The 26983-nt window shown below is 38.2% G+C and overlaps 1 protein-coding gene across 39 annotated transcripts in view; it reads left to right on the top strand.

Moving 5' to 3' along the window:
• Window positions 1-26983, top strand: part of LOC101172448 (ankyrin-3) — a 228478-nt gene that overhangs the window by 101306 nt on the left and 100189 nt on the right. For 31 of the 39 annotated variants that reach the window (XM_078936975.1, XM_078936969.1, XM_078937015.1 and 28 more), the window contains exons 2-13: window positions 3706-3810; window positions 4046-4144; window positions 6563-6661; window positions 6818-6916; window positions 12242-12427; window positions 14407-14430; window positions 17957-18055; window positions 21019-21117; window positions 22525-22623; window positions 22721-22918; window positions 23462-23560; window positions 24597-24695. In XM_078936975.1, coding sequence (XP_078793101.1) covers window positions 3706-3810; window positions 4046-4144; window positions 6563-6661; window positions 6818-6916; window positions 12242-12427; window positions 14407-14430; window positions 17957-18055; window positions 21019-21117; window positions 22525-22623; window positions 22721-22918; window positions 23462-23560; window positions 24597-24695 — 1305 coding nt within the window. The remainder of the gene's footprint in view (window positions 1-3705; window positions 3811-4045; window positions 4145-6562; window positions 6662-6817; window positions 6917-12241; window positions 12428-14406; window positions 14431-17956; window positions 18056-21018; window positions 21118-22524; window positions 22624-22720; window positions 22919-23461; window positions 23561-24596; window positions 24696-26983) is intronic. The other 8 variants (XM_078937006.1, XM_078936982.1, XM_078937002.1 and 5 more) reach the window with 1 other exon arrangement.

Below are 26983 nucleotides of genomic sequence, written 5' to 3'. Positions count from 1 at the left end.
CAAAGTCTGGTGTGGATGAACATGACTGACCAGCATAGAATCCTGATCTGAACCCCATAGAATTAGAGTGGAGACTGAGAGCCAGGCCTTCTGACCAACATCAATAGCCACTGTTACATGTGCAAAATATCTTGATCGAATCAAAGATTGGATTAGAATTCAACCGTGTACGTGGGCCCAGAAAATCTTTTTCCGATTACAACAAACGTTTACATGCGCCACACTTTCTGTCGGAATAAATCATTTGGACATGCGCAGTACTGTCTAAAATACCGTAAGATGAAAATGAGTTCCACTGTAAACAAGCCGAGCTGCCACATACAGAGATATGTGGTCACTATATGTGATCTTCTAAACGTGCTTTTATTATTATTATGGTTATTATGAAGCGCCTGTTCGTTCATAATTTTATTTTTAATCTGTGGGGTCAGACCTTTTTTTTTGTGGCGGAGCCGGAAAAAGGGTTAGGAGAAGGCTCACATGTGCTAACAACATTTAGCCTTCGATGAACATAAAATCCATGCGGGACATGCCACAATCTGCATCTTGGCTGCACGTAAATATGTGGGAAAACATCAGCCTTTATTTTGTCAGGACACCACGACTGGAAACACAAATCCACGTTGATTGTTTGAATGGTTTCAAAGGACCGGACGGCATTTCTGCTTTGAAAAGCTCACACACCACCCCAAAGCTGGTGTGTGAGCTGGCAGTCGCAGTGTCTCGGAGACATTGTTCTCCTGAGTTCGGCAGCTCACCCAGAGACAAAGTGACCCCCCCCCCGCTCCCTTGCCAGCAAGCACAAAGCTATAAGTCTTGCAGGTGTGGTCACAGACACGGTTCACTCACGGTCGGTCCTGTTTGCACTCCAAAGCTTTCTCTGGAGCACCGCACCGTGACGTAAAACCACAGCAGTAGTGACACACAATCGGAATAATCTGTTTACATGCGCAACGATTGGATCAACAAACGGCATAACCCACCTATCTTGATCAGAAAGAAATTTTGATCTGAACGAGTCTGATCGGGGCAGACTATTCCGAACGGCGTGTTTACATGACGCATTTTTCTTCCGATCAAGTGTACATTCCGATTACTTTTGTCCATGTAAATGCAGCTAATGTATGAACTCATCAATGTGTTCTTGGAAGAATGGTCAAAATTCAAACACACTCCTCAACCTTGTGGACAGCCTTCCCCGAAGAGTTGAAGCTGTAAGAGCTGGAAAAGGTGGCCCGGCATCATATTGAACTCTATAGGTTAGGAATGGGATGGCACTTCAGTTTATTGTGAGTCAAGGCAGTTGAGCGAATACTTTTGGTAATATAGTGTAAGTCCATCAGTCAGATTTTATGCACTCCGTTCATAGACATCTAAAACTTGTTTGTAACAAGCTACATTTTAGCCTCGCTAAAAGCGCTAGTTAACCATGTTAGCATATGCAACACCCAATCAAAAATTTTGAAGTCTATGGGTTTCTTGGAGCCAGCAGCTAGTTCCTGTTTGGAATGTAAGGGCAGGAGGAGTCATTCAGTCCAGTTCTCATACAAAGTCAATGGTCTGGCCGGGCTGTTAAAAGAGGACCCAACCACCAGGTCTGACTCCAGCTCAGTCCAGCTTAGTTGAAGTTTTTATTGTCAAATGGTAATTACAAGGAACTCTTACTTTGTTGTCCACTATGAATGCTAGAAAAAGCAAAACAAATAACACTAGTAAGTGAGGATACCATAATAAAAACACAAATAAATAAATATAAATTAAGGAAATATAATAATGTTAACCAGACAGTAATAATAATGACAGCAGTAATTACTTAGTAAGATGAGTAGTTAAAGTTTCAACTAGTGATGGTGTGCAAAACAGCTGCAGTGGTTTCAGTTGCAGTCAGACCAGGGTGAATCCACTTTCAGGAGTCTAATGACTACATGAAAGTTTTTGAGTTTGGAGGTCTTACGTTTCAGCCTCCTATACTTCCAACCTGAGGGGAGAAGTGGTAACAGTCCGGTTTTTAGTGTTTCCTTTAGACGGTGGAATCCTTCAGAATGGAGGCAGCACTCTTATGGACTCTATGATATGATAAATAGCCTGCAGAGAGGGCAGTGAAGTCCTGGCGATCCAGGGTGTGGCCACCAATAAAGTGACACCTAATGGGGTGCATACTCCAATATAAAGTTTTATTGATAGAAATGGCATCAGTTAACTAGAGCCTCGCGGCAAAGAACTATTTTATTTCACTTGCCAATGAGAAGATTTATGATATTTTTAAACCATTCCTGGTGATAAACAGAAACACCTCTTCTTACTATTATTATTTTCCCTGTTAATGAACAGTATCGCTTAGTAATGTTTATTGGAAATAGTGCTTTTCAACTTCACCACTCATTTTTACTACAATCACAGATGATTTAGGCTCTTGTGGATTTTTATGGAAAGTTAAGATTATTAACACTAAATCCAAGGCTAAACCTCTGAATCCACAGACACGTGTCATTCTGCTCCAACTCATGGGTTGTAAAGTGCACTTAAGTTAACTGGGTTAGTAAAGAGGAACTGGAGTGTGTCTTAATTCTGTGGCACATGGGTGGGGCAGGCTGAGGCACAACAATACTGCAAATATGAAACCAAAGATTCTCTGATTGTTGAGAATGCCTCTTATGATGGTGCTACATTCAAAATTTAACACAACAGCCACCATATGACAATTATTTTATGTTTTATGTTTTCCAGTATTTTTATCTCTTAACACATAAAAACCCATGGTTACATCAGTGTTACAAAAACATCAGAAATGTGATATGCAGGCCACTTGGTCTGTGGTGCATCCCAGATAATTTTCATTGCAGGAAAAATTGATCTGGGTACTTAGTGGAATTTGTCTTGTTAATGTCACGGGGGGAAAGGGAAGTACCCAGGCGCAGAGAGGAGAGGAGGCAGGAGGTTGCAGGAGAACGGGGTTTAATAACAAAACTAAAGCTGAAACCAAAACCACTGCATACGGCAGGCAAAACTCGAAACACTAGAAAGACTCGAAACCGGGGTAGAATACAATATGGACCAGCACAGGAGGAAGGGAAAGACAGGACTTAAATACATACAAGGCAACAAGACACAGGTGGAAACACTCAGGACTGATGGGGCAAGGTAAAACTCGAAACAACAACAAAACAGGAAATACTACAAAATAAAACAGGAAATCAAGAAACAAAACACAAAGAAACCGAAACGCAAAAAAAAAAAAAAAAAAAAAAGCAAATAAATAGCTAGTGCTCAGTCATTTGTCAGAATAGCCATTCTTCCTCTGATAACTTCTTTTTAAACTGGCCAACCAGATGCCTCAATAAAAGTATGTGGCCTCCATGTCGAATATTTCAAACGTTTGACAGATGACCAACAACTCCTTAGAGAGCACGGTAATATCTGTGTTTTGGCTCCAACATGGTGATTAAATTGACCTAATTGTCTATGAGTGAGGTCACACTCACTCTGTTCAATTCTCATATAAAGACAATGGATGACACCCATGACATCTGTTTACTAATGTTGCATTATTTTCCCATGTTTTTTAAGTAAAAGTTAAAGTGGATCTTTTGTAAAACTCCTTTGCCATCTTTCTTTCTTTCTTATGTTGTTTCTCTAAGAATTTGTTGTCTATTTGTCTGGAAGGGGAAACTTAACTAAATGTTTCTTTTTTGTTTTCATCCTCAGCCGACTGACATTAATGCCTGCTATCTGAGAGCAGCTCGGGCTGGAAACTTAGAAAAAGCTTTGGACTACCTGCAGAATGGAGTAGACATAAATATCTGCAATCAGGTAAGCTGAAAATTAGACTAATCATCATTGATTTAGAAATGAAAACATCAGTGTTCAATTTGAGTAATTTTAGTTCAGTAAACATATTTTAGATTTATGAAATCCCAGTTTTTACATTTATTCATTGGTTATTAGCAGATATTTTTGATGTAGCATCAATACATGTTTTATTGTAGCTTGATAGATTGAAATTGTTTCAGATATTTTCACTTCTTTTTCTTCTTTTTTTTTCTAGAATGGTCTGAATGCTCTCCATCTGGCCTCCAAAGAGGGTCATGTGGAAGTCGTAGCTGAGCTTATCAAGCAGGGCGCCAATGTGGATGCAGCTACTAAGGTGTGCATCCCTCCTCTTGTGTCACCACACAAACACACCAACCACCCCCCCACGAGCGTGCGCACAGTTCCCCGTACACGCTTATCCAATCTGCTGAGTTAGCACCAGGCCAATGGCAAACTGCTTTAACAGCAGTTGAGATGATGAATGACTTTATGATAGAAGAGAAGATGAGTTCTGGTTATATCTGCTTGCAAGCATAACATTATTTCAATTCTGAGATGTTGATCAGAGAGACAGTACTGTATAAGCAGTTGCATTTAAAAAGCTGTTTGCAGGTTTAATCTCATACTGATTACCATTTACTAAGAAACCAATGGAAGAAACAAAAATAGATTAAAGTTACTCAAACCTAGTGTCCAGTCGTTATCAGTATAGGCTCCCAGACTGAGTTTCTCTCTGTTTTTTCTATGCAAACACAGTTCTTTGTTAGGAGTCCCTTTAAGATATCTTAACTCCTGCTAAACTGTGACCTGTTGTTCTTTTGTTGGCTCGCACAAAAATAATTCTGATCATTTGAGAACTGCTAAACTTTTCTCTTGTTGGGTTCACGCCATGAGATATATAAGGCTTCTACAGCCTCTCTATACAAAACAGGATCTTCTGTGGAACAGAGTTTTTTTTTATCAAAGACCCTCTGAGTTTACAGGTTTGCATATTGAACAATTTCAGGATCTTGTTAACACTTCTCTTGCCATATTTTACACATACATCAGACCGATGTAACAAACTCTCCTGTTTTAAGAAAAATACTCTTCAATAGCCGTGGTTACATGGGCAGAATATCTTGATCGGATCAATGGTCGGGTTAAAATTCACCCGTGCACATGGGCACAGAAAACCTTTTTCCGATTAGAACAAACATTCCCATGGCTCACACTTTCGGTCGGAATGAATAATTTGGGCATGCGCAGTAGTGTAAAATCACCCGGATGCGGAAATAGGTCCCGTTGTAAACAAATCGCTGCCACAGACATTTATGCAGCAGCTCGGTAACATACGAGACGATCTTCCAAACGTGCTTTTATTAATGTTATGAATATTATGAAGTGCCTGTTCGCTCATCGTTATATTTAATCTGTGTGTTCAGTGCTTTCTTGTGGAATAATTAAGTTGGAAGAAAGCTTAGGACAGGCTAACATCATTAGCCTTGATGGACACAAAATCCAGGACCGTGCAATAAACGCAGCCATCTGCATCTTGGCTGCACGTAAATGTGTGAGAATAACAGCAGCCTTTATTTTGTCGGGAAAAAACTGGAAACACAAATCCATGTTGTTTGAACAGTTTTTAAGGACTGAGCGACATTTATTTCTGCTCTGAAAAGTTCACACAGACCGCCCCAAAGCCACTCTGTGAGCTAGCGGCCCGAGCTCTCTTCGAACACGATTCCTCCTGAGTCCTGCAGCCGCTAACCCAGAGCGGCGGGACGGCTCGCAGTCTGAATTCTCCCACACATAACAAAACAACAAAACGCACACGTAACAAAGCATCCCCCCCCCCCAGATACAAAATTATTAATCTAGCTGCTCTGCTCACTCGGGTGCCAGTGGAGCGAGTGAGCATCGGGGGGCACGAAGCGCTCCTCCTCCGAATCTCTGAATGTAAGAGAGGGGAGAGCCAGCGCGGCGAGAGCGGAGCGGCGCTTTTCACAGGGCATCCGCAGAGCAGCTGGCCGGTCCCGTATGAGCTCCAAAGCTTTCTCTCAGCGAAACACCATCTATGCGTGACGTAAACCAGAGCAGCAGTGACACACGATCGGAATGACCGTTTACATGCTCCACGATCGGATAAACGATCGGTATAACCCACCTATCTCGATCGGAAAGAAATTCTGATCCGAATGAGTCTGATCGGGGCAGAGTATTCCGAACGGCGCGTTTACATGACGCATTTTCTTTCCGATCAGGCGTTCATTCCGATTACTTTTGCCCATGTAAACGCGCTACTGTTAGGGAGAAACTTTCACTGGAAACTATCCCTATCTTCTGATTGTATCCCATTGCTACATCCATTATTACAATCAATCTCACAAATTTAGCAATACTATAGTTCTAAACTTTCTCTGTGTTTGTATAATAAACAACATAGGGTGGGCTTCTCTTGCCATATCTGAAAAAATTGGAAACAAGCTTTCTCACATTCTGTTTAAATGCAGAGAGACCCAAATTTCAGCATTTTTGATAAATATGCCCTTTAACTAGCATCTAATAAGCATTCATCTTCCATTTTTCCAAAAGTGTTTGCCAATTTCTATCAGAAGTAATATGGTGAGATGATTATCTTTTTATACAGCAGCATTTGCACTGCTTACAGTACTTTGGATCACATGTCTTATTCTGCACACACACAAAGAAGGATTAGTAAAAATTTAAAAAATATTTTTAAAAACTTGTTTTTATGTTTTTTTTTATACAGAAAGGCAACACTGCCCTCCACATTGCTTCTTTGGCCGGGCAGACTGAAGTGGTGAAGGAACTAGTCTCAAATGGCGCAAACGTCAACGCACAGTCTCAGGTAAAGGAAGCATTTTGACGCCAAGTTTCTGTGTGCTTACACACACATCAGTGGGTCTCACAGGGGTCCTCTCAGTGTGTCTCTGCAGCTTTTTGTCCCAGAGTTTTTTACAAATAAAGGCCAGATCAGATTATTGCTGTTTTTTCTTTTTCCTAGAATGGCTTCACGCCACTCTACATGGCAGCTCAGGAAAATCACTTGGACGTGGTGCAACTCTTACTTGAAAATGGTTCCAGTCAGAGCATTGCTACTGAGGTAAGGTTACTAACGACAATTGTGAGAGCCCATTATTTACAGCTTCATTAATGTCTGTTTGCACAGACAGTCCATAAGAGCTGCTAGTTGCCACCCTTTTCCCCAGTGTTTATTTAGCCTCCATATAATTAACAAGCAATGTCATTAACCATTGGTCTCCTTCTCATGAACAGTTCAACTGAATTGTAAATTTGACTTCACTCAATAGGATTTAGCTATACAAGTAATGCCTTCTAAAGGAAGGTCTTAACAGTTCTGTATTTTCACTTTTTTTTCCAATCCTCATCTGTGACTTTATTTTGACTCGAAAAGTTTTTCTCAAATCTGTGGGACTACAGTTTTTAAATCAATTAAAGTTGGAATCACAAGCTTTTTTTCAATTTTTTAATTTTGGATTTTCTCTTTTCTTCCTTTAAAAATCCTCTTTTGTTACTAGGTTGACTTATTAATGATTTTTCTGTTGGATTACAGTTGTTAAATCGATTAGAATTAGAATTTTCAACTTTTTTTTGTTCTTAGGATCACACCATTATCTTTGGCTGTTTTGCTGACTTTTTGTCCTAGACATTTTTTTGAAGAAATCTATGTGCTTTATTCTCTTCCTCCCACCCTCTTTTGAATCCACGCCTGGCCTCTACACAGCCTGTCTCCACCCCAGCCCCTGCATTCCCCTCCTTTCACCTTCACTGCAGTCTCCTCCAGGGGGAGAACAAGTAAATTATTCATGCGGGGGAATATATATTCATGTTGGAAGCATCTTGTGGTGTTTAATAATTTAGGTTGAATGGAGCACAAGCGATCAGAGCATCCTTTGTTTTTTTATTTTACCTTCCTTGATTCTTCTCATTTTAGATGTTTGTTCTTGTAGGATTGTTTGTTATTATTTGACTCCAATGTTGAAAATAAAACTACCATATTAGTGGTGTTTTGCGCTTCATTAATGTGGTAAAGATTTTCTGTCTCACTGCTTGGAGGTTGCGTTGAAAAGCTTTCTTCTGGTGCCTGTTTGTCATTTGCTTCTGATGTGGATCATATTTATGTTATTTTAGGACACCCAGCAGGCTCAGTGTGTCTTGTGAATCTAAAATGAAACATCATTTGGAAGTGATGCACCTTTGAAAGGCTCTTCACTGCAGCAATCCTTAGTTATGTGTGCCCCTGGGTGTGGCTTTGTATGTTCACTTTTCAACACGTTTGCTACGTTCACACCGGACATGTTGCGTGGATTTTAGTGCATTTAAAGTGCATTCATGAAGATGCTTTTAACAAAATATGGTGTTCACACTGGACAAGCAGGGGCTTTTTCTTCTTTCTACTGTTCACTGATGCATGTCTGCCACCTACAGGCTTGGTGTGAAATGTCAAAGTGGTGCAAATCTTGAGAATCCTGCTCCAGGCTTTTTCTTTCACAGCTCTATTCTGATATATGAAAGACCTGTTATCATATAATTCCAACTGAGCACAAAATACAATTATTAACCTTCATAATCAATATTCAAACAGTTGGCACTTTGGTGAATTAAATGGGATGTCATCCAAACATCCCTACCAAATCTAAGTCTCTGATTGGTTGAAGTTTGACCTAGTTTAACTTTCAATGTGCATTCAATGGGTTTATGTTTTGTACTGCAAAAACGGTTGTAAAAACTTGCGTAACAATGAATGAACATGACAGTTTTGAAGCGGAAGCCCAAAATGCAGATTCACTTTGGCCTTCAATTGAAAGTGGTCATTTGAACACCCTTGCAGAGGGCAGTGTGCACTGAGCTTTATAGCAAATTATAAGCTTAATAAACTAAAGCTAAACTCACCAAACTTTCTTACATGACTCATTATCACCTATTCTTTATCATTGTTTAAGCTACTTTACCGAAGTGCTCTGTTTAAGTGTTAAATGATAAAAGAAAGTTAATAACAGAAAAATAGCGAAATAAACAGATCTGTTTATTAAATGTGTCCATTTTTAAAAGTATCAGATCGGTACTTGGTATTGAGATACTCAAAAAACCAAATGACTTGCATTTAGATCTGGCCTAAAAAACACATGGCCCTGCTGCAGTCGCGCTGCAGCAGGGCCATGACCAAGTGGTCTCACTCCTCCTGGAAACTAGGTAAAGTTTTCCCTTTTATATACGAATAATTCTATTGATAAAACAATCAAAAGATATAGAATAGAATTGTCAGTTTTATTTGTATGTACAGTAAATATAAAGTCCCACTGTGTCAAGGTGCAGCAAATATGCCCATATTCCGATAAATAATATATAAAAATAAATGATTTGAATAAAATTGCACATATTCACATTAGTCATTCTTTTTTTTTTCTCATTCAAATTCTGATTTGTTGGAAGCTTTCAAAAGCTTGCCACATGATAAATACTTTGAATCACTTGATGTACAGTACAGACCAAACGTTTGGACACACCTTCCCATTTTTTTTTAATGAGAAGGTGTGTCCAAACTTTTGGTCTGTACTGTATTTCAACACAATAAACATTTATGGTTCATATTTAAAAAATAGTGTGAAGTCAAGGTGATAAACAGATAATATTACACTGCATCAATTCTGGGATAATGTATCTATTTCTGAATTGTCCTTATTTGCCATCTTTATTCAAAAGGTGAGGGTGCATTCAGACTTGGGACTAAAATTCAACTTAATCATCCTTAAGTCTCATTTAATCTAACTTCAGTTGCACATCTGCTATATCCACACTATTTTTTTTTCCTTCATCTTTTACTGCTGGTTAAGTTTTTTTTACCCATCACAAAGAGCCAGAGGGTTTTGACAGATTTGGATTTAAATATCACACATGGTTAAGTCTGCAGCAGCTGGAGGATAATCATATATTCCAACTATGATTATAAACTTAATCATTTCTCAGAATGAACCATCATATAAAATCTAAAATATTAGAATTAGAAAACATCAGGATTTTAAGTCCAAATGTCATGCAACATCAAGGCAACACCACCTGGATGAATGAGAATCTTCATTGATGCATTTATATTTTTGAATAAAAGCTTTAAAGCAGGGGTACCCAAATCCAGACCTCGAGGGCCAGTGTCCTACATGTTTTCCAACCATCCTGCCATTGAAGCGTCTTATTGGCTAAACACCTGTTCCAGGTAATCAATAGCAGGTAAGCCAGGGTTTCTGGCAAACTAGCAGGAGGTCAGTCCTTGAAGCCTGGATTTGGGCACCCCCTCTTTATAGATTGTTTTTGTAATCAGTCATAGTTTTTTCCATTTATACATTTGAGGTTTTATTCAAGACTGCTACTTCATTAAAATCACTCCACCTTGGCAGCTCATCTCACTAGTGCAATCAGTTGATTTACTTCTCCTGTGTGCCTGCCTTCATAAGGAGCTGCCGCACTTCAGTCAGCACATCACCTTAGTCCTGTTGCCAAGCCCTGAAAGTGGAAGTTTGCTTTCCATCAGTGCTGACCTGTTGCCTCTCTCAGGAGTTTTTGGAGTTGTGAATTTATTTTGTTCCCCACAGGTTTTCAAGAGGAGAGACTTGCTGATGTCAAGCATAACTCCAACAAGATAATCCTTCTAAGTCTGTGATCTGGCCTAATGCAGTCCTTTAGTTTCTCTCGCCTTGGACTCATGCTGCCATGAACATCCCTTGCAAAAAACTGTTGCTCCACCTGGTGGCCTATGACCGTGTTGCTCCCAGAGACTCTTGTTTTCCAGTCCCACCGTAAGGTGCATTCACACCAGATGCGAGTTGCGCATCAGAGGGGGTCTAGTTTCAACGGTGATGTCAATGTACAGACGCGATCTGAGGTCCTGCAGCGCCATTTGGGCTTTGGATGTGGCGAGGTTGATGCAGCGACTCAGCTTTGGGCACGTGATGATTTCAGTGACTCTTTGATAGCGACGTTCTTGTAGAGTTGACCAACAAATTAAGTTAAGAAAACTGTTAGCGGTTGCTCCACGGCCGGGGTGTCAAGGAGTTGAGGAATAAATTTGACTGGCTTGACTGACGTTAAAAGAGAGGCAGAGTACACAAATTTGACGAGCAAATCATGTTTGGTGTGAATGCAGCATGAGTCCCAAAATAAACCTATTTGGGCTTAAGCCTGTTTGTTTTCTTGGGGTCCATATCCAAAACCTTGACAACTTTAGTGTTTCACTGAAAAGCTGTGTTCCTTGTTTGTCCAGAAATTCATGGGAGCTTTTCTAGAAGCAGGTGTTAGCTTTGTGCTGAATTTTGATCCAATGGTAAATCAAATTTTGGGTCCAGTAATAAATCAAAAAAGTTCCAATCCTTCAAAATAATGTGCAGTTTTTTATTTGTTTATGAATGAGGTTTATTTTATTTAAACTGATATTGAGAACTTTTTTTTTAATTGTCGCCAATTGTTGAATTGTGTTTGTTGTCTTGTTAAAGAGAACAAAGTACTTTCAGTTTTCAGAAGCAAAAGGAATGCTAATGTTTCTGTAAAGATTGAATATTTTCCACCTTTTTTAATGAGCAAACATTGAATGCATCTGATTAATGAATTTCATGCATAGTTACTGATGGCAGGAAGTAACATTTTCAAACTAGGTAAAACTAGAAGCACTTGCACCAACAAAGTATTTTTGATATCCTTTTGTTCCACTTTTAAATATTTATTTTTTGTTTGGATATTTTTTTTTAGCCATTTTAGTACAGAAAATTAAATCAAATTTATGGAACACCCAAAGCTATGCGACAAAAACATGTCCTTATTGTTAATTTAAAGAAAATATCGCAAATATAGTAGCCTCAAGTTTGGATGAGGCCTCTTTTTGGTAAATCTTGAAGCTAAAACATTAACACCTACAATTTGGTTTTATCTAATTTTTTTTATACTGAAGTAACTGGATTTTTTTTTCTGTAGTTTTAGCTAGCTGGTGTTTTTCATGCATTCAGATTTGCTAGCATGTTTAACTATACAATATATAGAACATGTCTTACTAGCCCAATTCTGTCAGGCCCAATTAAAAAAGGTCTGAACATTTCAGGCACAGTTGCACCTTGTGGTGAAGCTAAAATGTTTTGGCTTCAATCTTCCCTGAATTTTTTAAGAAGAGTTTTTCTTATAGTTATTGAAGCTGATAGATTAATAATGATAAGGTCTAAATTGATTGATTTCAATGACAGTGCTTACAGTTGTTTGTGCTACTGTGGCAAGCCGTAAAGACTAAAAAGCATTGATTCTTTTAGTAAACAATTTCTAGCTTTTATGGATTTCCTTAGCGACATTTGTTTGCTTAAACAAGTCATTTCTACCAAGACTTGTTTCTTTTATCTTTTCACAAACTTTTTTACGTTATTTTTATTGACAGGATGGTTTCACACCACTGGCAGTGGCGCTGCAGCAGGGCCATGACCAAGTGGTCTCACTCCTCCTGGAAAATGATACTAAGGGAAAGGTTCGCCTCCCTGCACTGCACATCGCCGCACGGAAGGATGACACCAAGGCAGCTGCCCTTCTTCTCCAGAACGACCACAACGCAGACGTGGAGTCAAAGGTAAACCTTTAAATCCACAACAGTGCCCAACAGCGGCATAAATGTGTATATTTTGTTGTACTGGTGAAACTGCCAAAATGTTTCTATTTCATGTTTTTATTTTTCCCCCAAATGTGAATAGAAGGAACCCAAGAATTCCATAGAGCAGTGCTTCTCAACCCTGGTCCTCGGGGCACATTGTCCTGCATTTTTTCAATCTAGCCATGCTCAAACACAACTGCCTTTGATGACTTTCGTTGTCAGGCTTCTACAGAGCCTGATGATGAGCTGAATCAGGTGTGCATCAGCAGGGCAACATGAAAAACATGCAGGATAGGGTGCCCCAAGGACCAGGGTTGGGAAACACTGCCATAGAGGATGACAACAAAGTGTATACCATCCATAGACCTCAAGTTATGCCATAAAAACCCACGAAATCCATTTTCAGAGCACAAACTGAGTCCTTGTAACATCTCTTTATTACAGCAAGCTCTTTGTGCAGAAGAGCTAAAACATAAAAGCCTTTGAAAAGGGCCTGTATCATGCTTTTCTTAAGCCTTTCAGAGTATATCTATTGATATGATAATACATTACCTTTGGCACACTAAAGAACAATTTATGTTATGTTTGCAGCTAATTTTCCTACCCAGAAGTAAGACGACTAAATCTCTGGGACACCAGCTTTCCTTCATTGTGGATGCTGTATATTTCATGATGTCAACCTAGAGCTGGACTTGACAGCGTTTCGCCCATGAAAACAAATAACATCCGAACTTTTAAGATGGAAGTGAATATTTAAAATGAAAGCTTTTAGCTGATCACTGCTTACTCCACAGAGAAAGTGGATGTGTGTGTTAGCCTGGAGGCGGTGCTGACAGCGTAGACTCTAGAAGGGGCCGTTTCAATGTGAGAACCCACTCCTTTGTGGATGGGTGGGGGGTGATGAAGGTTTTGAGTTTTAGTTTTAGTGTCATTTATATGACATAATTTAAAGCTGTCAAATTATACAAGGTTTTTACCATGTTCAATTTCCAACATTCTTTTCAATAGCCTGAAAATTTCACATTTTGCCCATAAAAAACATACATGTGAAGCATAAAACGTATAAGTAAAAAACAGTATAAGCAAGAATCTCCTGAAACTGGTGAATGTTTTGTATGTATGTAAAAGTATGAAGAAGTTTATAATTTTAAATGGCGCAAAGTTTTTCAGAGCAGAATGATCCCCCATTTATTTTTATGTGCCGGAAATGTAAAATTCAAAACCATAAACATTTCAGTACTAAAAGTCCAAGCGAGAGGTGAACATTTTGATACAAATCCTTTATATTTTTAAAAATATTTAAAAGCTCAAAAAGTTGATTTTGCATGACATAGGCTATTTAAAGAGTAAAGCAGGCAGCAAAAAGGAAACCTGCTTCCAGTGTTGTGTGGTGCTATTTTTTTCAGTTATTTTTAATTCGTAGAGCCACATTGTCTTGTATCCATCCGACAGTTTTGTGTAGCCATATCTGTGTTCCTGCCGTTTGTTGTGTTGAAACAACCACCCTAATCTTTTCACCGGAACAAATTTTTCTTCAAGGACTGCACAGTGGCGCAGTGGTTAGGGCTCTTACCTCATAGCCAGAAGGCCCCGGTTCAAGTCCCATCTGGCAGACTTGAAAAAGAACATCAATAGGGGACCTTTCTGTGTGGAGTTTGCATGTTCTCCCCGTGCATGTGTGGATTTTTTCTGGCTTCTTCCCACTGTCCAAAAACATGCTTCATAGGTTAATTGGTCATTCTAAATTGTCACTAGGTGTGGATGGGCGTGTAATATGTGACTTGTCCAGGATGTCCCCTGCCTTCGCCCACAAGTGGCCCGGATAGTCTCCGGTAGCCCAGTGACCCCAACCGGGACAAAACTGAAGAAGATGAATGAATGAATGTTTTTATCCTCCCCCAATTTGATCCCTTTATGTTGCCCCTCTGTTCCCTCCCCGTTCCCTTTTTTCTTTCTAGATGATGGTGAATAGGACAACAGAGGTAGTACTTCTCCACAATTGTTTTCTTCTCCTCTCTTATCATTCTGTGCTCACAGCCACTGCTGCAAAACCTTCTGTCTGCTAGCATGGTCGTGAAATGCTAGCTTGAATGCTTTTGCACTTCATCTGTTTACCTGTGTTTGAGCTTGCATTACATTAAGGTCTGTGTTGCGTTTTTGCACTGCTTTATGCTGATATAAGTGGAGTTTCACTTATATTTAGATATTTCTTTAAGCAAATGCATGTTATCTTTGGGGTTTCAGTTATTTACTGGCATTTAATGGGGATGTTGGCTCAGTGTTTGTGTAGCTTAGATCTTGTGTGTGAAGAAAACTTGATGCCACTCAGCTCAACTTATGCTGCAACTGAAGCTCAGCTTTGCTAATGACTTCTGACCTGCCTAACACTTGATAGTGGCATATGCCAGCAGTGAAAAAGAGGCCCCGATACTGTGTGGGAAAAAAACAAACTAATTTTACTTTTAATTGCTTATCTCAAAAGACACAAAAATACAAATTTTATAGAAAATTCAAATTTTTACATCGGAGCTTGTCATGAAATTCTTTCGGCTACTGTAATACTTCAATTGTTTTTGCAATTAACATATTTCTAGCCGATTCTAAAGCGTAGGGTGTTGCTGATATGCAACACCTTAAAGTAGTGAAGTATTTATGCAGTCAACGTAAATATGCTTATTCCGATGCGGAAAAAAGTGTTACATATCGGTGCAATGCCGAAATGAGATGTCACCGGCAACATCACCAATTTTAAAGGGTTAGACCCCAAAAAGTAGATATTTGATCATAGAATCTGCAATGTTTGCCAAGCTTACTATTATTACAATCCCAAACCAACATTTCTTAATTTTACATATTTTTGAGTAAATACTTTATTTTTTGCATTTCATTTTTTGAGGCATTATTAATTTCTCCTTCCACCTGTTGCTGAGCCAACTCTTTTTTTTAGTACCAGCTCACAAATAATGTCAAGAGTGAGATTTGATCCCACACCTACGGTGGCCCAGAAGGGTCACAACACAACACATTAACTTTATACACAACACACTAACTTTACACACAACACATTAACTTTACACACAACACACTAACTTTACACACAACACACTAAATTTACACACAACAGATTAACTTTACACACAACACATTAACTTTACACACAACACATTAACTCACAACACAACACATTAACTCATGGCCCAGAAGGGTCACAACACAACACATTAACTTTATACACAACACACTAACTTTACACACAACACATTAACTTTACACACAACACACTAACTTTACACACAACACACTAACTTTACACACAACACACTAAATTTACACACAACAGATTAACTTTACACACAACACATTAACTTTACACACAACACAATAACTCACAACACAACACAATAACTCACAACACAACACAATAACTCACAACACAACACATTAACTCACAACACAACACATTAACTCACGACGGAAGTAAAGCAGCAATTGAAGTGCTTTTATTCTGAAATTTCTACTGGGCTGAGCAGCTAACTACCTAACAGAAAGTAATGTCACAGTGAGCTGTGGAGGGAGCTGCACGCGCGCTCCTCTCCTCTCCTTTTTTCCGCTCCGTCCTCTCACACAAGCACGTGCAGTCCCCAACACACACGCACACACAGGACGGAGCAGAAAAAAGGAGAGGAGAGGAGAGGAGCGCGCGTGCAGCGACAGAGGGGGGTGTCAGAGCGGAGGGAGGAGTGTGTGTTCATCTTGTGTGTGTTTAGAGGAAGGAGAACCGTAGTAAAGACAAAGTTTCTGGCAACACTGCTGCTAGCTTCTCTTGTAGCAATAACATGCTCCCTCCACAGCTCACTGTGACATTACTTTCTGTTAGGTAGTTAGCTGCTCAGCCCAGTAGAAATTTCAGAATAAAAGCACTTCAATTGCTGCTTTACTTCCGTTGTGAGTTAATGTGTTGTGAGGTAAGTTAATGTTTTGTGTTGTGACCCTTCTGGGCCATGAGTTAATGTGTTGTGTTGTGAGTTAATGTGTTGTGTTGTGAGTTATTGTGTTGTGTTGTGAGTTATTGTGTTGTGTTGTGAGTTAATGTGTTGTGTTGTGAGTTAATGTCTTGTGTTGTGAGTTAATGTGTTGTGTTGTGAGCTATTGTGTTGTGTTGTGAGTTAATGTGTTGTGTGTTAAGTTAATGCGTTGTGTGTTAAGTTAATGTGTTGTGTGTAAAGTTAATGTGTTGTGTGTAAAGTTAGTGTGTTGTGTGTAAAGTTAGTGTGTTGTGTGTAAAGTTAGTGTGTTGTGTGTAAAGTTAATGTGTTGTGTGTAAAGTTAGTGTGTTGTGTATAAAGTTAATGTGTTGTGTTGTGACCCTTCTGGGCCACCGTACACACCTCATTTTAGAGACCCAAAAAAGCCTGTTTTTTAAGTTAATCTCTTGACAACATTTATATTTCTTTTTGAACATTTGATCAAGTGCAATCAATCCAATCACAAGGAAGCACAATCCAGTGCTTTTATATGCCCGTCCCAAGTTCGGATAAATACAGAGATAAGAACATCCAAACCAAAGCAAAACCAGTCATAGGATGAGGTGCTGCAGTGACCCTTAAACATAACAGAAAACATGCAATAAAGAGTAAAAGAGTACATTCATTACATAAAATCCTAATCAGGTGAAACTAAAGTACTGAAAAATAAAATGTAAAAGTACAATTTCAAAATAAATCAAATAATGAAAGTCAAAATGAAGGTGAAAATAAGAAGTGAAGACATAAGGTAGATCTTACTTAAGTGAAACTCACCAAAATATAAGGTATTTTATGAAATGGACAATATAAGATGTAGAAAAGTGTAAAATAGAAGGATAGTGAATAGGACCAAAAATAATGGAAATCACCACACTGCATTGGCAGATACTTTAAAATCACATTATCTTTTGTTACAGAATGTTTTATAACAGTCTATTCATTTCTTCTATTAATTTTTTAAGTGATCCTATGTGATGTTATGTGTTGATTTAAAAAAATGATGCTGTTTTGCTATATAAATGTATTTCAGTTAGTTTTCTCAGCCTTAGATTAACAGATGCATGCTCAACTGAATGTATGCTCAGTTTCTTTTTTGATAAAAGCTTGTTACAGCATAGAAAAGGGTTTTCTATTCTAATCTAATTAATCTGATCAATTCAGCTTTTATTTAGTCCAAATGTTTTCTGCAGCATGTTAACCACAGAAGCAGCAGTTTACACTCACTGACCTCTTTAAACGGTAAATGGCAAAACATAAAGTGGAATGTACCCTTATTGGAAAAATTGTATTGAACTGTATCCAAGAAAAACTGCTGTGCTTCAAGTGTCCATGGAGTGTCATTATGTTCTCAAATTCAGCTGCATGTTAACTGATGGTCTCCTTGGGTCTGATGTGATCATTCAGCGTTTCACTGCTCAAGCTTTTGTTCATTTCCTGCTTTTTCCTTTTTTTAAAATGTCTCTTTGCGTGTGCTCTTTCTCAGAGCGGGTTCACCCCCCTCCACATCGCAGCTCACTACGGCAATATTAATGTAGCAACGCTGCTGCTAAACAGAGGGGCAGCCGTGGACTTCAAGGCAAGGGTAGGTGCTTGAAAAACTGACATGCAGAGGTATGCATGCTGTAGCAGGGCTTGTGAATTTAGGATCTGTTATTAAAACTTAATTCTCAATTTTAAAATGTTACATAAACACATATAAAAACAGACTAAATATAGTGACAACATTTTAATTACGTTTTCATTTTCAGATATATTTTATATGTAAAACCATTTTGGGTTCTACCCAATGAACAGGAAAAGACTATTGAGAATTAATTTATAAATTTACAATGAAAAAGATGCAGAGCTAACACCAGTGATTAGTAAAGTAACTGATTACTTTACTTAGTTACTGGATCAAAATTGTAATTAAATAACTTTACTAATTACCTATTTGAAAAAGTAATTCACTACTCGTTACCTTACTTTACTTTTTTTTCTCTCATATATAAATTCTCTGGGGAAAAACATTTTCCCCAAACAAGATCCTCTTGTCTTTTATTTAACTTTATTTTTAAAGAAATACCATCTTGCAAAGTATGAACCAGGTTCAAGACATAAATCTGGCTTCATTTGAATTCAGACAACGGTGTGAAAAATGACACAAAAATAAGTTACAAGAAATCTGGTCTATGCCACTGCTCAAAGTGAGATAAACCTGTTACGCCTAAATTCCTATCTATCAAATTTGAAATTAAGCAACTCTTCTGAAAACATAAAGAACTATTTAATTCCTCTATGTTCATTTACACTGACTTTAGGTATCCCACTACAATGAGTTGCACATGTCTCTCTCCCCATACGTCTGTCGTTTGTGCATAGTTCTGCACTGCTGCAAGTCTACCGAACTACCCCCCACCCCCCTCTGCAGAGCGCAACTCATATTGACCAGAGATACAGTCACATGCAGCTTAGAGAAAAACCCAAAGTAAAAAAGTGTAAATTAATATTGAAAAAACGGCTCTCAGGAAGGAGCTTGCTCTTGTCTTTCACACTGAAGAGCCGACGTTAAAGTTGTTTCATTCGCAAATGACACATCAGTACTCAGAGCGGGTCTCTGCTCTTCTGCTCACCTGCTGCTCCTCGGGGATGAGAGGACTCCTTGCAGCATCTCTTTTTCTAAAGTCCAGTAATTGTAAATAGTTACCGAAATTCAAAAGTAATTTGTTACGTTACTGACGAAAGTAATAAAATTACAGTTATTTGTTACTCTGTAATCCGTTAAACCCAACACTGGGTAACTCTACACTCCATTTGTTGAATAGTTGTAAAATTTCTCAATAAAACTTAAATTTAAAAAAAGAAATTAAAAGATGAAGAACATTCATCATTCAATAGCTGACTTAGAAACAATTGTTTACTTCTTGTTCGATACTGGTTGTTATCTTTTTAAAAGAGAAGTCTATTTCAATTTTAAAAAAATGTTATTAGTTATAAAAGGAATAGTTTCTCACTAATGTACAATGAGATCAACAATGCAAACACCTAAAAAAACTAACAGAAAAGCAGCTTAACTTAGGACACTAGAAACACAAAGGTAAAATACAGAATCGTGTTTTAGAAGTTTCTGTGCAAAAGGGCTCAGCTCTTTTCTAAGGATTTGTTGATCATTTCACTAGTTTTTTTGTAGACTTTTTAGTGTTTAAAAGAATGCAAATGTTTTAAAAAGTAAAATATACAATTCCACTGAGACACTGAGCACAGCAGAGACAAATGCACAAACTCTTTCTAAACCTGCAACAAAAAAAAACAGTCAAATGTGTCTGTCAGTTTACTGCAGGATAACATCTTTAAACCAGACATAAATGTGTTTACAAAGAAACAAAAATTAAATTAAAGGGATGTTCAGTTAATATGATTAAAAAAGTAAAAAGAGCTTCCTGCTAAATGAAGCCGACCCAATTAAGCAGAAGCTCTGCAAAGTTTGTATTTGTTATGGTCTAACAGAAGCGACATTCTCATGATAATAATAATAGAATAATAATAAATATTACTCACATTTAGTTGCAAAAATCTTGCAGACTTTTCCCTATTACAGCAGAAGGCTCCGCCTTTTTCCACGTTCTCTTCACTGATTCTGTGGGTGGGACGGATCTGGAAATCCCTATCCGAACAGATCTGAGCAAACTTGCTTTGATCCAGCAAATTTTTTGAAATACAAGCTGTGATCTGTGGAGTCAGATCAGAGGATTTGTAAATCCGGATCACTTTAATCCTGATCCAAAATTTTGAAATACTCGGTCCTAGTGACTTAAACTTTAGTCACATAAACTAAAATGAGTGCTGCAGATTTTTGGGTTGTTCGGGCTTGTAGACAGTAGCACCACATCTTTATGTCGCAATCCAATCATCTTTTGAAGTGTTTGCAGTGATCTTTAAATTATGTTTATGTTGATTGTAGCCAATATTTTAAAAAAAAAAGTGTCGTTTTCATGGACATAGTTTCTGCAGACCAGCAGTAGTTAGTTAGAAAGTCACCTCTGAGTTGTGGGCGCGTTCGTCAGCACAGAGCAACCCAGCCCTCTTTCCCTTCCCCGTTGCTAGAAGCTCTGAGTAGGGAGCTTGTGGGCTGCCCAGGTTGTTTTTTACATCATAAATTGTTCATCTGCTCCTGATTCAGAACAATTTGAAGAAAGAAATACTCAAAATGCAATTTTGAGCTTAATTATTTTAATATGTCCTCCATCATCAGAAAAATGCCACAAGAACTAGTGTGTTATACCTGTCTTGATTTTATCTAAATTAAGTTAGAAAACATGTATTTCTAATTATGCAAAAGTACACAACAGTTTACTGTCTGTTAAAACAGCTGTTAAAGGCTGCAGATGGATGTTGGTGTTCCTCTAGAGGGAGACATTTATTAATTTTCCTTTACATAAATCATTAATCATTGCTGTGAAAGACACATGAGATCTCCTTGTGTCTTTCTGTTGATTTTTTTTGTTTTACTTACTGGAGTTCTTATTCTTACGATTGTGCAACAGTTCTGCTTCTCATTTTTTGCAGAATGACATAACACCTCTGCATGTAGCATCAAAACGTGGGAACAGCAACATGGTACGGCTGCTGCTGGAGAGAGGCTCCAAGATTGATGCACGGACAAAGGTTTGCATCAGTATTTGTATGTATCATAATAACACTCGATAATAGTATGAATCTTCCTGTGTTCTGCAAGTAGATGTTGATACAGAGCTTTCTCAAATAAATCTTGAATTTTCATTTAAATCTAGAATTTGAAATGCACAACAGATCCAAGCCTCCTCACACATGCAGATGTTTAAGCAGATATGAACCTTCCAAGACTCCTGTGCCGTAAATGTTCAAGGACATGCCAAACACGCATTCTTAAACAAGCACTTAGTGCAAGATGTTCACACTGGACTGTCGCTACCCGATACTAGCGCTTGTATCATGGTCCAGGTGAATTCTCGACTCTGATTGGCTGCTGGGTGTGGATTAAAAAGTGATAATCCACAGTGAAAATGCACACTTAAAAAAGAAGTTCCGGTCACATGGCTTAAATGTTCTATATCACTTCGCTGGCTTCTTTAAAACAAGCTTTAGCTTTAGCTGGACAAAAACAAGCAACAAATTTCTCTCTGAACTAATGCTTTGGGTTACATCGTGACGATCATCACATATATTCTTTTGCTGCTGCAGTCGAAATAACAAGAATTAAGTACTAAAAAATAAATGAATATTTATGTATTTTGTAAGTGACCATGGTATACGCAGGTTAATGGCCTTCAATATGTATATTATCAGATGCTTCGCGTCGGACGGTTCAGGCTTCCATGCCGTGCGTTAATTTCTGATAATGCATACTTTGTGTGGAATTAACCCTTACATGTCCACCATTTAGATTTGGAAGAGGCTTGGTGTGAAATGTCGAAGCAGTGCAGTTCCTACAAATCTTGCTCCAGGCATTTTCTTTCAGAGCTCTAGTCTGATATATGAAAGACTCATATAATTCAAGTCAGGAACAAACCACAATTGTTATTTTTTTCCTCCATGATCAATTTTCAAAAGGTTGGCACTTCTGTGAATTAAGGAAGCCATCCTTATGCCACTACCAAATCCGAGTCCCTGATTGGTCAAACTTTGACTTGGTTTAACCTTAAACATGCATTCAGTATCCACGCGCTTTGTATGTACAACCTGGAAGCTTTTGTAGAAACTTGTGTTGCAACCCGTAAACATGTGAGGTTTGAACACAGAAGCCCAAGACATGTATTTACCAACCTTTCGTTGGAAGTAGTCACTTAAATACGTGTTTCCAAGCCAGTTGTTAAAGAAGCATCAGAGGACCCTTCAGCGTGTTTCCCTTTGTTTATAAGTCCTGTTTGTGCTGTGATAGTATCTAAAGAGAAAAATCAAAGTATGTTTTCAACCTCACAGGGTGTCATTCTTCAAGATTTTTCAACAACATGCACATACTTTTTATTCAAATCCTCTTTACTTAGTGCTTGTCAAACAATCAGACGCTATAAGTGATTGCCCCTTGTTGCACAGGACGGCCTGACGCCACTCCACTGTGCAGCCAGGAGCGGCCATGAGCAGGTGGTGGAAATGCTTTTGAATAGAGGGGCACCCATCCTGTCAAAAACCAAGGTGCAGTTTCCACTTCTCACCTTCTTACTCTCCCAGAAAGACAATTGTAAAGACATATTGGCTGGTGACTTTTTGTTTTGTTTTTTTCTGTTTCCAGAACGGTCTGTCTCCTCTTCACATGGCGACACAGGGTGACCACCTTAATTGTGTCCAGCTGCTTCTGCATCACGATGTGCCTGTTGATGATGTGACCAACGACTACCTGACAGCGCTGCACGTGGCCGCCCACTGCGGACATTACAAAGTGGCAAAAGTCATTGTAGACAAGAAGGCCAATCCCAATGCTAAGGCTCTGGTGAGGATCATGCAGAAAACTTTTTTTTTTAACTTCAGTCAGTAAAGTATTTTATATGAAACAACCAAAACAATTGTAAAAGATCAAGCTACAACAATGAGGTTTTTTCCATTACTTTCCTAACAAGCTCTGAAATGAAAGGGTGTGGTCTGAGTCTTGGGACTTTATGAGTGAAAAAAAAAAAATGATGTCATAGGGCTCAGTCAGAAACCTCAAAGACTAAGAGGGAATGATGAGGGAAAGAGTGGGTGCATAAAAGTTGGCCAAAAAAGACAGAGTTGCAGTCGAAAGAATCTATTTTAGTATAAGGTAGCTTTTATTTTTTAAAGCTCAAGTTTTGTCACGGACTTGACTTTTTTTTCACACAAGCTGGCCTTTTCTGGGTGCAAGAAAAAGGGTGAGGAAGGCTCTAGAACACCTTTGTGTTCTATGCATTACTCCAAATTTCTCCACCAGCTCTGCAAGACATAGAAAGTTTCACACAAGAAAAGACTTCTTGGTTTGTTTATGTTACATACATTGATCTACTTATTTTTGTTCCAGAATGGTTTCACTCCTTTGCATATCGCCTGCAAGAAAAACAGAGTCAAAGTGATGGAGCTCCTTCTGAAGCACGGGGCGTCTATTCAGGCAGTCACAGAGGTATGGCACTAGGTGCACTCCAAGGCTACGTTCACACTGCAGGGCTTAATGCTCAAATCCAATTTTTTACAAGCCCGTTTACATTTCCAAATAAATGCGATCTTTTCGCATTTATGTCATCAACACAAATATACAATTAATTTATCATGCTTACACTTAATTCACGCAATTTTTTTTTCAATTTTTTAATTTCCCAAAAGGAATGAAAAAAGTACTTTGACATTTCATTCTATACAATTACATTATATACAGTATTCAGTTTAAAGGCCTTGTGAAAAAGCGAGTGAATGGTGTCATCTTAGTTCAAATGGTTATGGGATTTATCTTGGCCTAAAAAAGGTAGACTTTTCTTAAAAAATATGTCTTTTTTATTTTTTTACATTTTTTAAAGTGAAAATCCTGAACAAAAGTGCTGTGAATCAGAATTCTGAAGTGTTGCAGTGATAATAGTGTTTGTTATATTCAAAGCTATTATAGGTTTTGTTTCATTAGGATTTTGCAGCAGTATTTTCTGTTGTATATGTTACACTAAACGACAGAAAGCTTGATACAGAAGGCTTGATAGTGTGCTCAAACACCACAAAACAACAACATAAAAGACTTTTGCCCATCTGCTGGAAAATTATATTTACATTTTAAATTTTAAACAGCGATCTCACACAGATCCCTAAGGAACACCTGAGGATAAATTTATGGTATGCAAATGTGGGAATCTGTATCAGAAACAAAAAAACATTTTTGGGTGATGTGGTTGCATTTTCTTTTTTAGTTCTGATTTAAGATTTAGTTTTGGAAAGTTGGTGCTAATTCACTTTATTTAAGTACCCCTTGACTAAGCTCATTTTTTTTGGATGTTTCCCACCAGACATGAAATTTGCAACCATTTTTTAAACTGGTTACTGCTAAAGCTTCATTCAATTATAAAACAAAAAAAGAAGACACAATAGTAACAAATGTATTTAGATTTTTTTGTCAGAGGAACATGGCGATAAAAAAGGGTAATTTATATTGTGATGTTTTTTTGTCATCTCTCTAGTCCGGATTGACACCAATCCACGTTGCAGCATTTATGGGACACGAAAACATTGTTCATCAACTGATCAACTATGGGGCTTCACCAAACACAAGCAATGTGGTAAGTTAGAGAGATTTTAGTAAATGTTCACTAAATTTAGTTATGAAAAATAATAAAAGTTTGTTTGTTTTGGTCATAAATCAATTTCATGTTAAATGTAAATGAAACTCATTCACATTGTTCAGTAATGTCTGAAAACAGTATTGAGATTCCTTTCATTGTTCAAATGAAGCGTTCCAAAATATAAAGCTAATATTTGAATATAATGCTATACTGGGCGATCAAATTAGTAAAACAGTTTTGAAAATTAAAGGGAAACATTTTGAATAAGGGTACACGCAACACAAACTGCTGGACAAGACAACTGAAGGGAGAACAAGCAAAGTAAAATAAAGCAAAAATGAAATAAAATCTAAATCTGGCCAATAACTTACAAATTTAAAAGAGATTAATGAACACAGATATCTACACCTCCAAGTCAACTGCAACAAAAGATGATTATTATCTTTTTTTGATAAACTCAACTTCCCAAAACTAGATGCAACCATAACAGAAAATTTGGACGCTGACTTTACACTCTCTGAGCTGAAAGAAGCCGTTAAATCCTTCCACATTTGCAAGGCGCCAGGTCCAGACGGGTTTGTTTTTTAGGGCTTTTCAGTATGTTTTGGCATATGTTTTCCCCTTTGCTCAAAATGGTCAAGATAGTTTTAAGAACAGAAAGCTTCCACCATCTCTTAATGATGCTAACCTTTGTGTTCTATTATAGAGAGACAAAGATGAGACTGATCCAGGCAGCTACAGACCTATTGCGCTGTTGAACTGCGACTTGAAAATCATAACAAAGGTTTTAGCTAATAGACTTGCAAAAAATGCAGGAAGTATCGTACACCCAGACCTAACTGGTTTTGTTCCAGAGAGATTTTCCTTTGAGTCAGTAAATTCCTAAACATAATTTATGCTAAATATGTAAAGGAAGACAAGGCAGCTGTACTAGCTCTGGATGCTCAAAAACCTTTCAATATGATAGAATGACCATATCTCATAGGATTACTCAAGAAATTTGGTTTTAGTGAGGTTTTCACAAATATTATTCTCTGGCCCGAGTTCCTACATCCTCATCAATGGGGATAGATCTACCCCATTCACTCTTCAACGTGGTGTCTGACAGGGGACCCTTTGTCACCTTTACTTTTTAACATTGCCCTGAAACCCCTCGCTTTAGGAATTAGGGAACATCAATTTATCACAGGAATAAGGCTGAATGGAACTGAGACCAGAATTGCTCTCTATGCAGATGACCTCCTGGTCTGTCTGTCAGATCCAGCAACATCCATCTCCATTCTTTTTCAATATATTTGCTCTTTTGAGAAGATCTCCGGGTATAACATCAATTGGGAAAAGAGTAAGTTTATACCATTAGTTGGCCATTTTACAAGTTATTTTCTGAAAACCTACCCTTTAGGATACAGATGACTGCTTAACTTACCTGGGACTCAAGCTGACCAGAAATCCAGATGAACTCTTCAAATTCAAATTTTACAGAGGCCCTAGAAAAATTTAAGGTTGATATTGAGACCTGGAAATGACTACCCTTGTCTATGATCAGCAGGGTGTTTGCTAATAAAATTGTCTGCCTACCTAAGTTTCTGTATCTATTTTAAAATTTAAAATTTGTCTTTCTTAAAAAAAGTGGACTCAATGATACTGGCATTTATTTGGGGCTACAAAACCCACAGAATATCTAAAGCTCACTTGCAGAAACCTTCTAGAGATGGTGGCCTGAGTCTGCCAGACTTCAGACACCACTACTACTGGGCAGCTAACGCCGGAGCTCTCACCTACTGGAAGTGTGAGTATTCTGATGTGGATAGGAATCCCTCATAGGAGCAGCTGGAAGCTAACACTGTAGGAAAGTCGTCACTCTCTGCCCTTTCCCTTTCAAGCTCTGCCCCAATGTCCAAAATACACCAACACAACTTTATTCTAAAAATTCCCTTTGCATCCTACACCAGATAAAAGCAGCATGCCAGGCTCCTAGTGTCTCAATGCAGGCTCTCATTTGCCAAAATCATGCATTTACCCCCGGCCAACAAGATGGAGCATTCACTGTCTGGAAAGAGAAGGGTATTAGATCTTTTTCAGATCTGTTTATTGATCGCCATTTTGCTTCATTTACACTGCTTAATTCCAGGTACAGTATTCGTAACTCCCATTTCTTTCGTTACCTTCAGGTCAGACACTGTGTTAGGGAGTGGTATCCAAGTCTTGATCTCCCCACTACACCCCCACTCTTTGAGCTTCTCTGGTTACCCTCTGACTCCAATTGGATCATGTCTGAATTTGTT

This window comes from Oryzias latipes, chromosome 19 (assembly GCF_053564925.1).
Source record: "Oryzias latipes strain Hd-rR chromosome 19, Olatipes_Hd-rR_3.1".
Lineage (NCBI taxonomy): Eukaryota > Metazoa > Chordata > Actinopteri > Beloniformes > Adrianichthyidae > Oryzias > Oryzias latipes.
The sequence above is the reverse complement of the archived record's forward strand: the minus strand, read 5'-3'. Positions and strand labels throughout refer to the sequence as shown.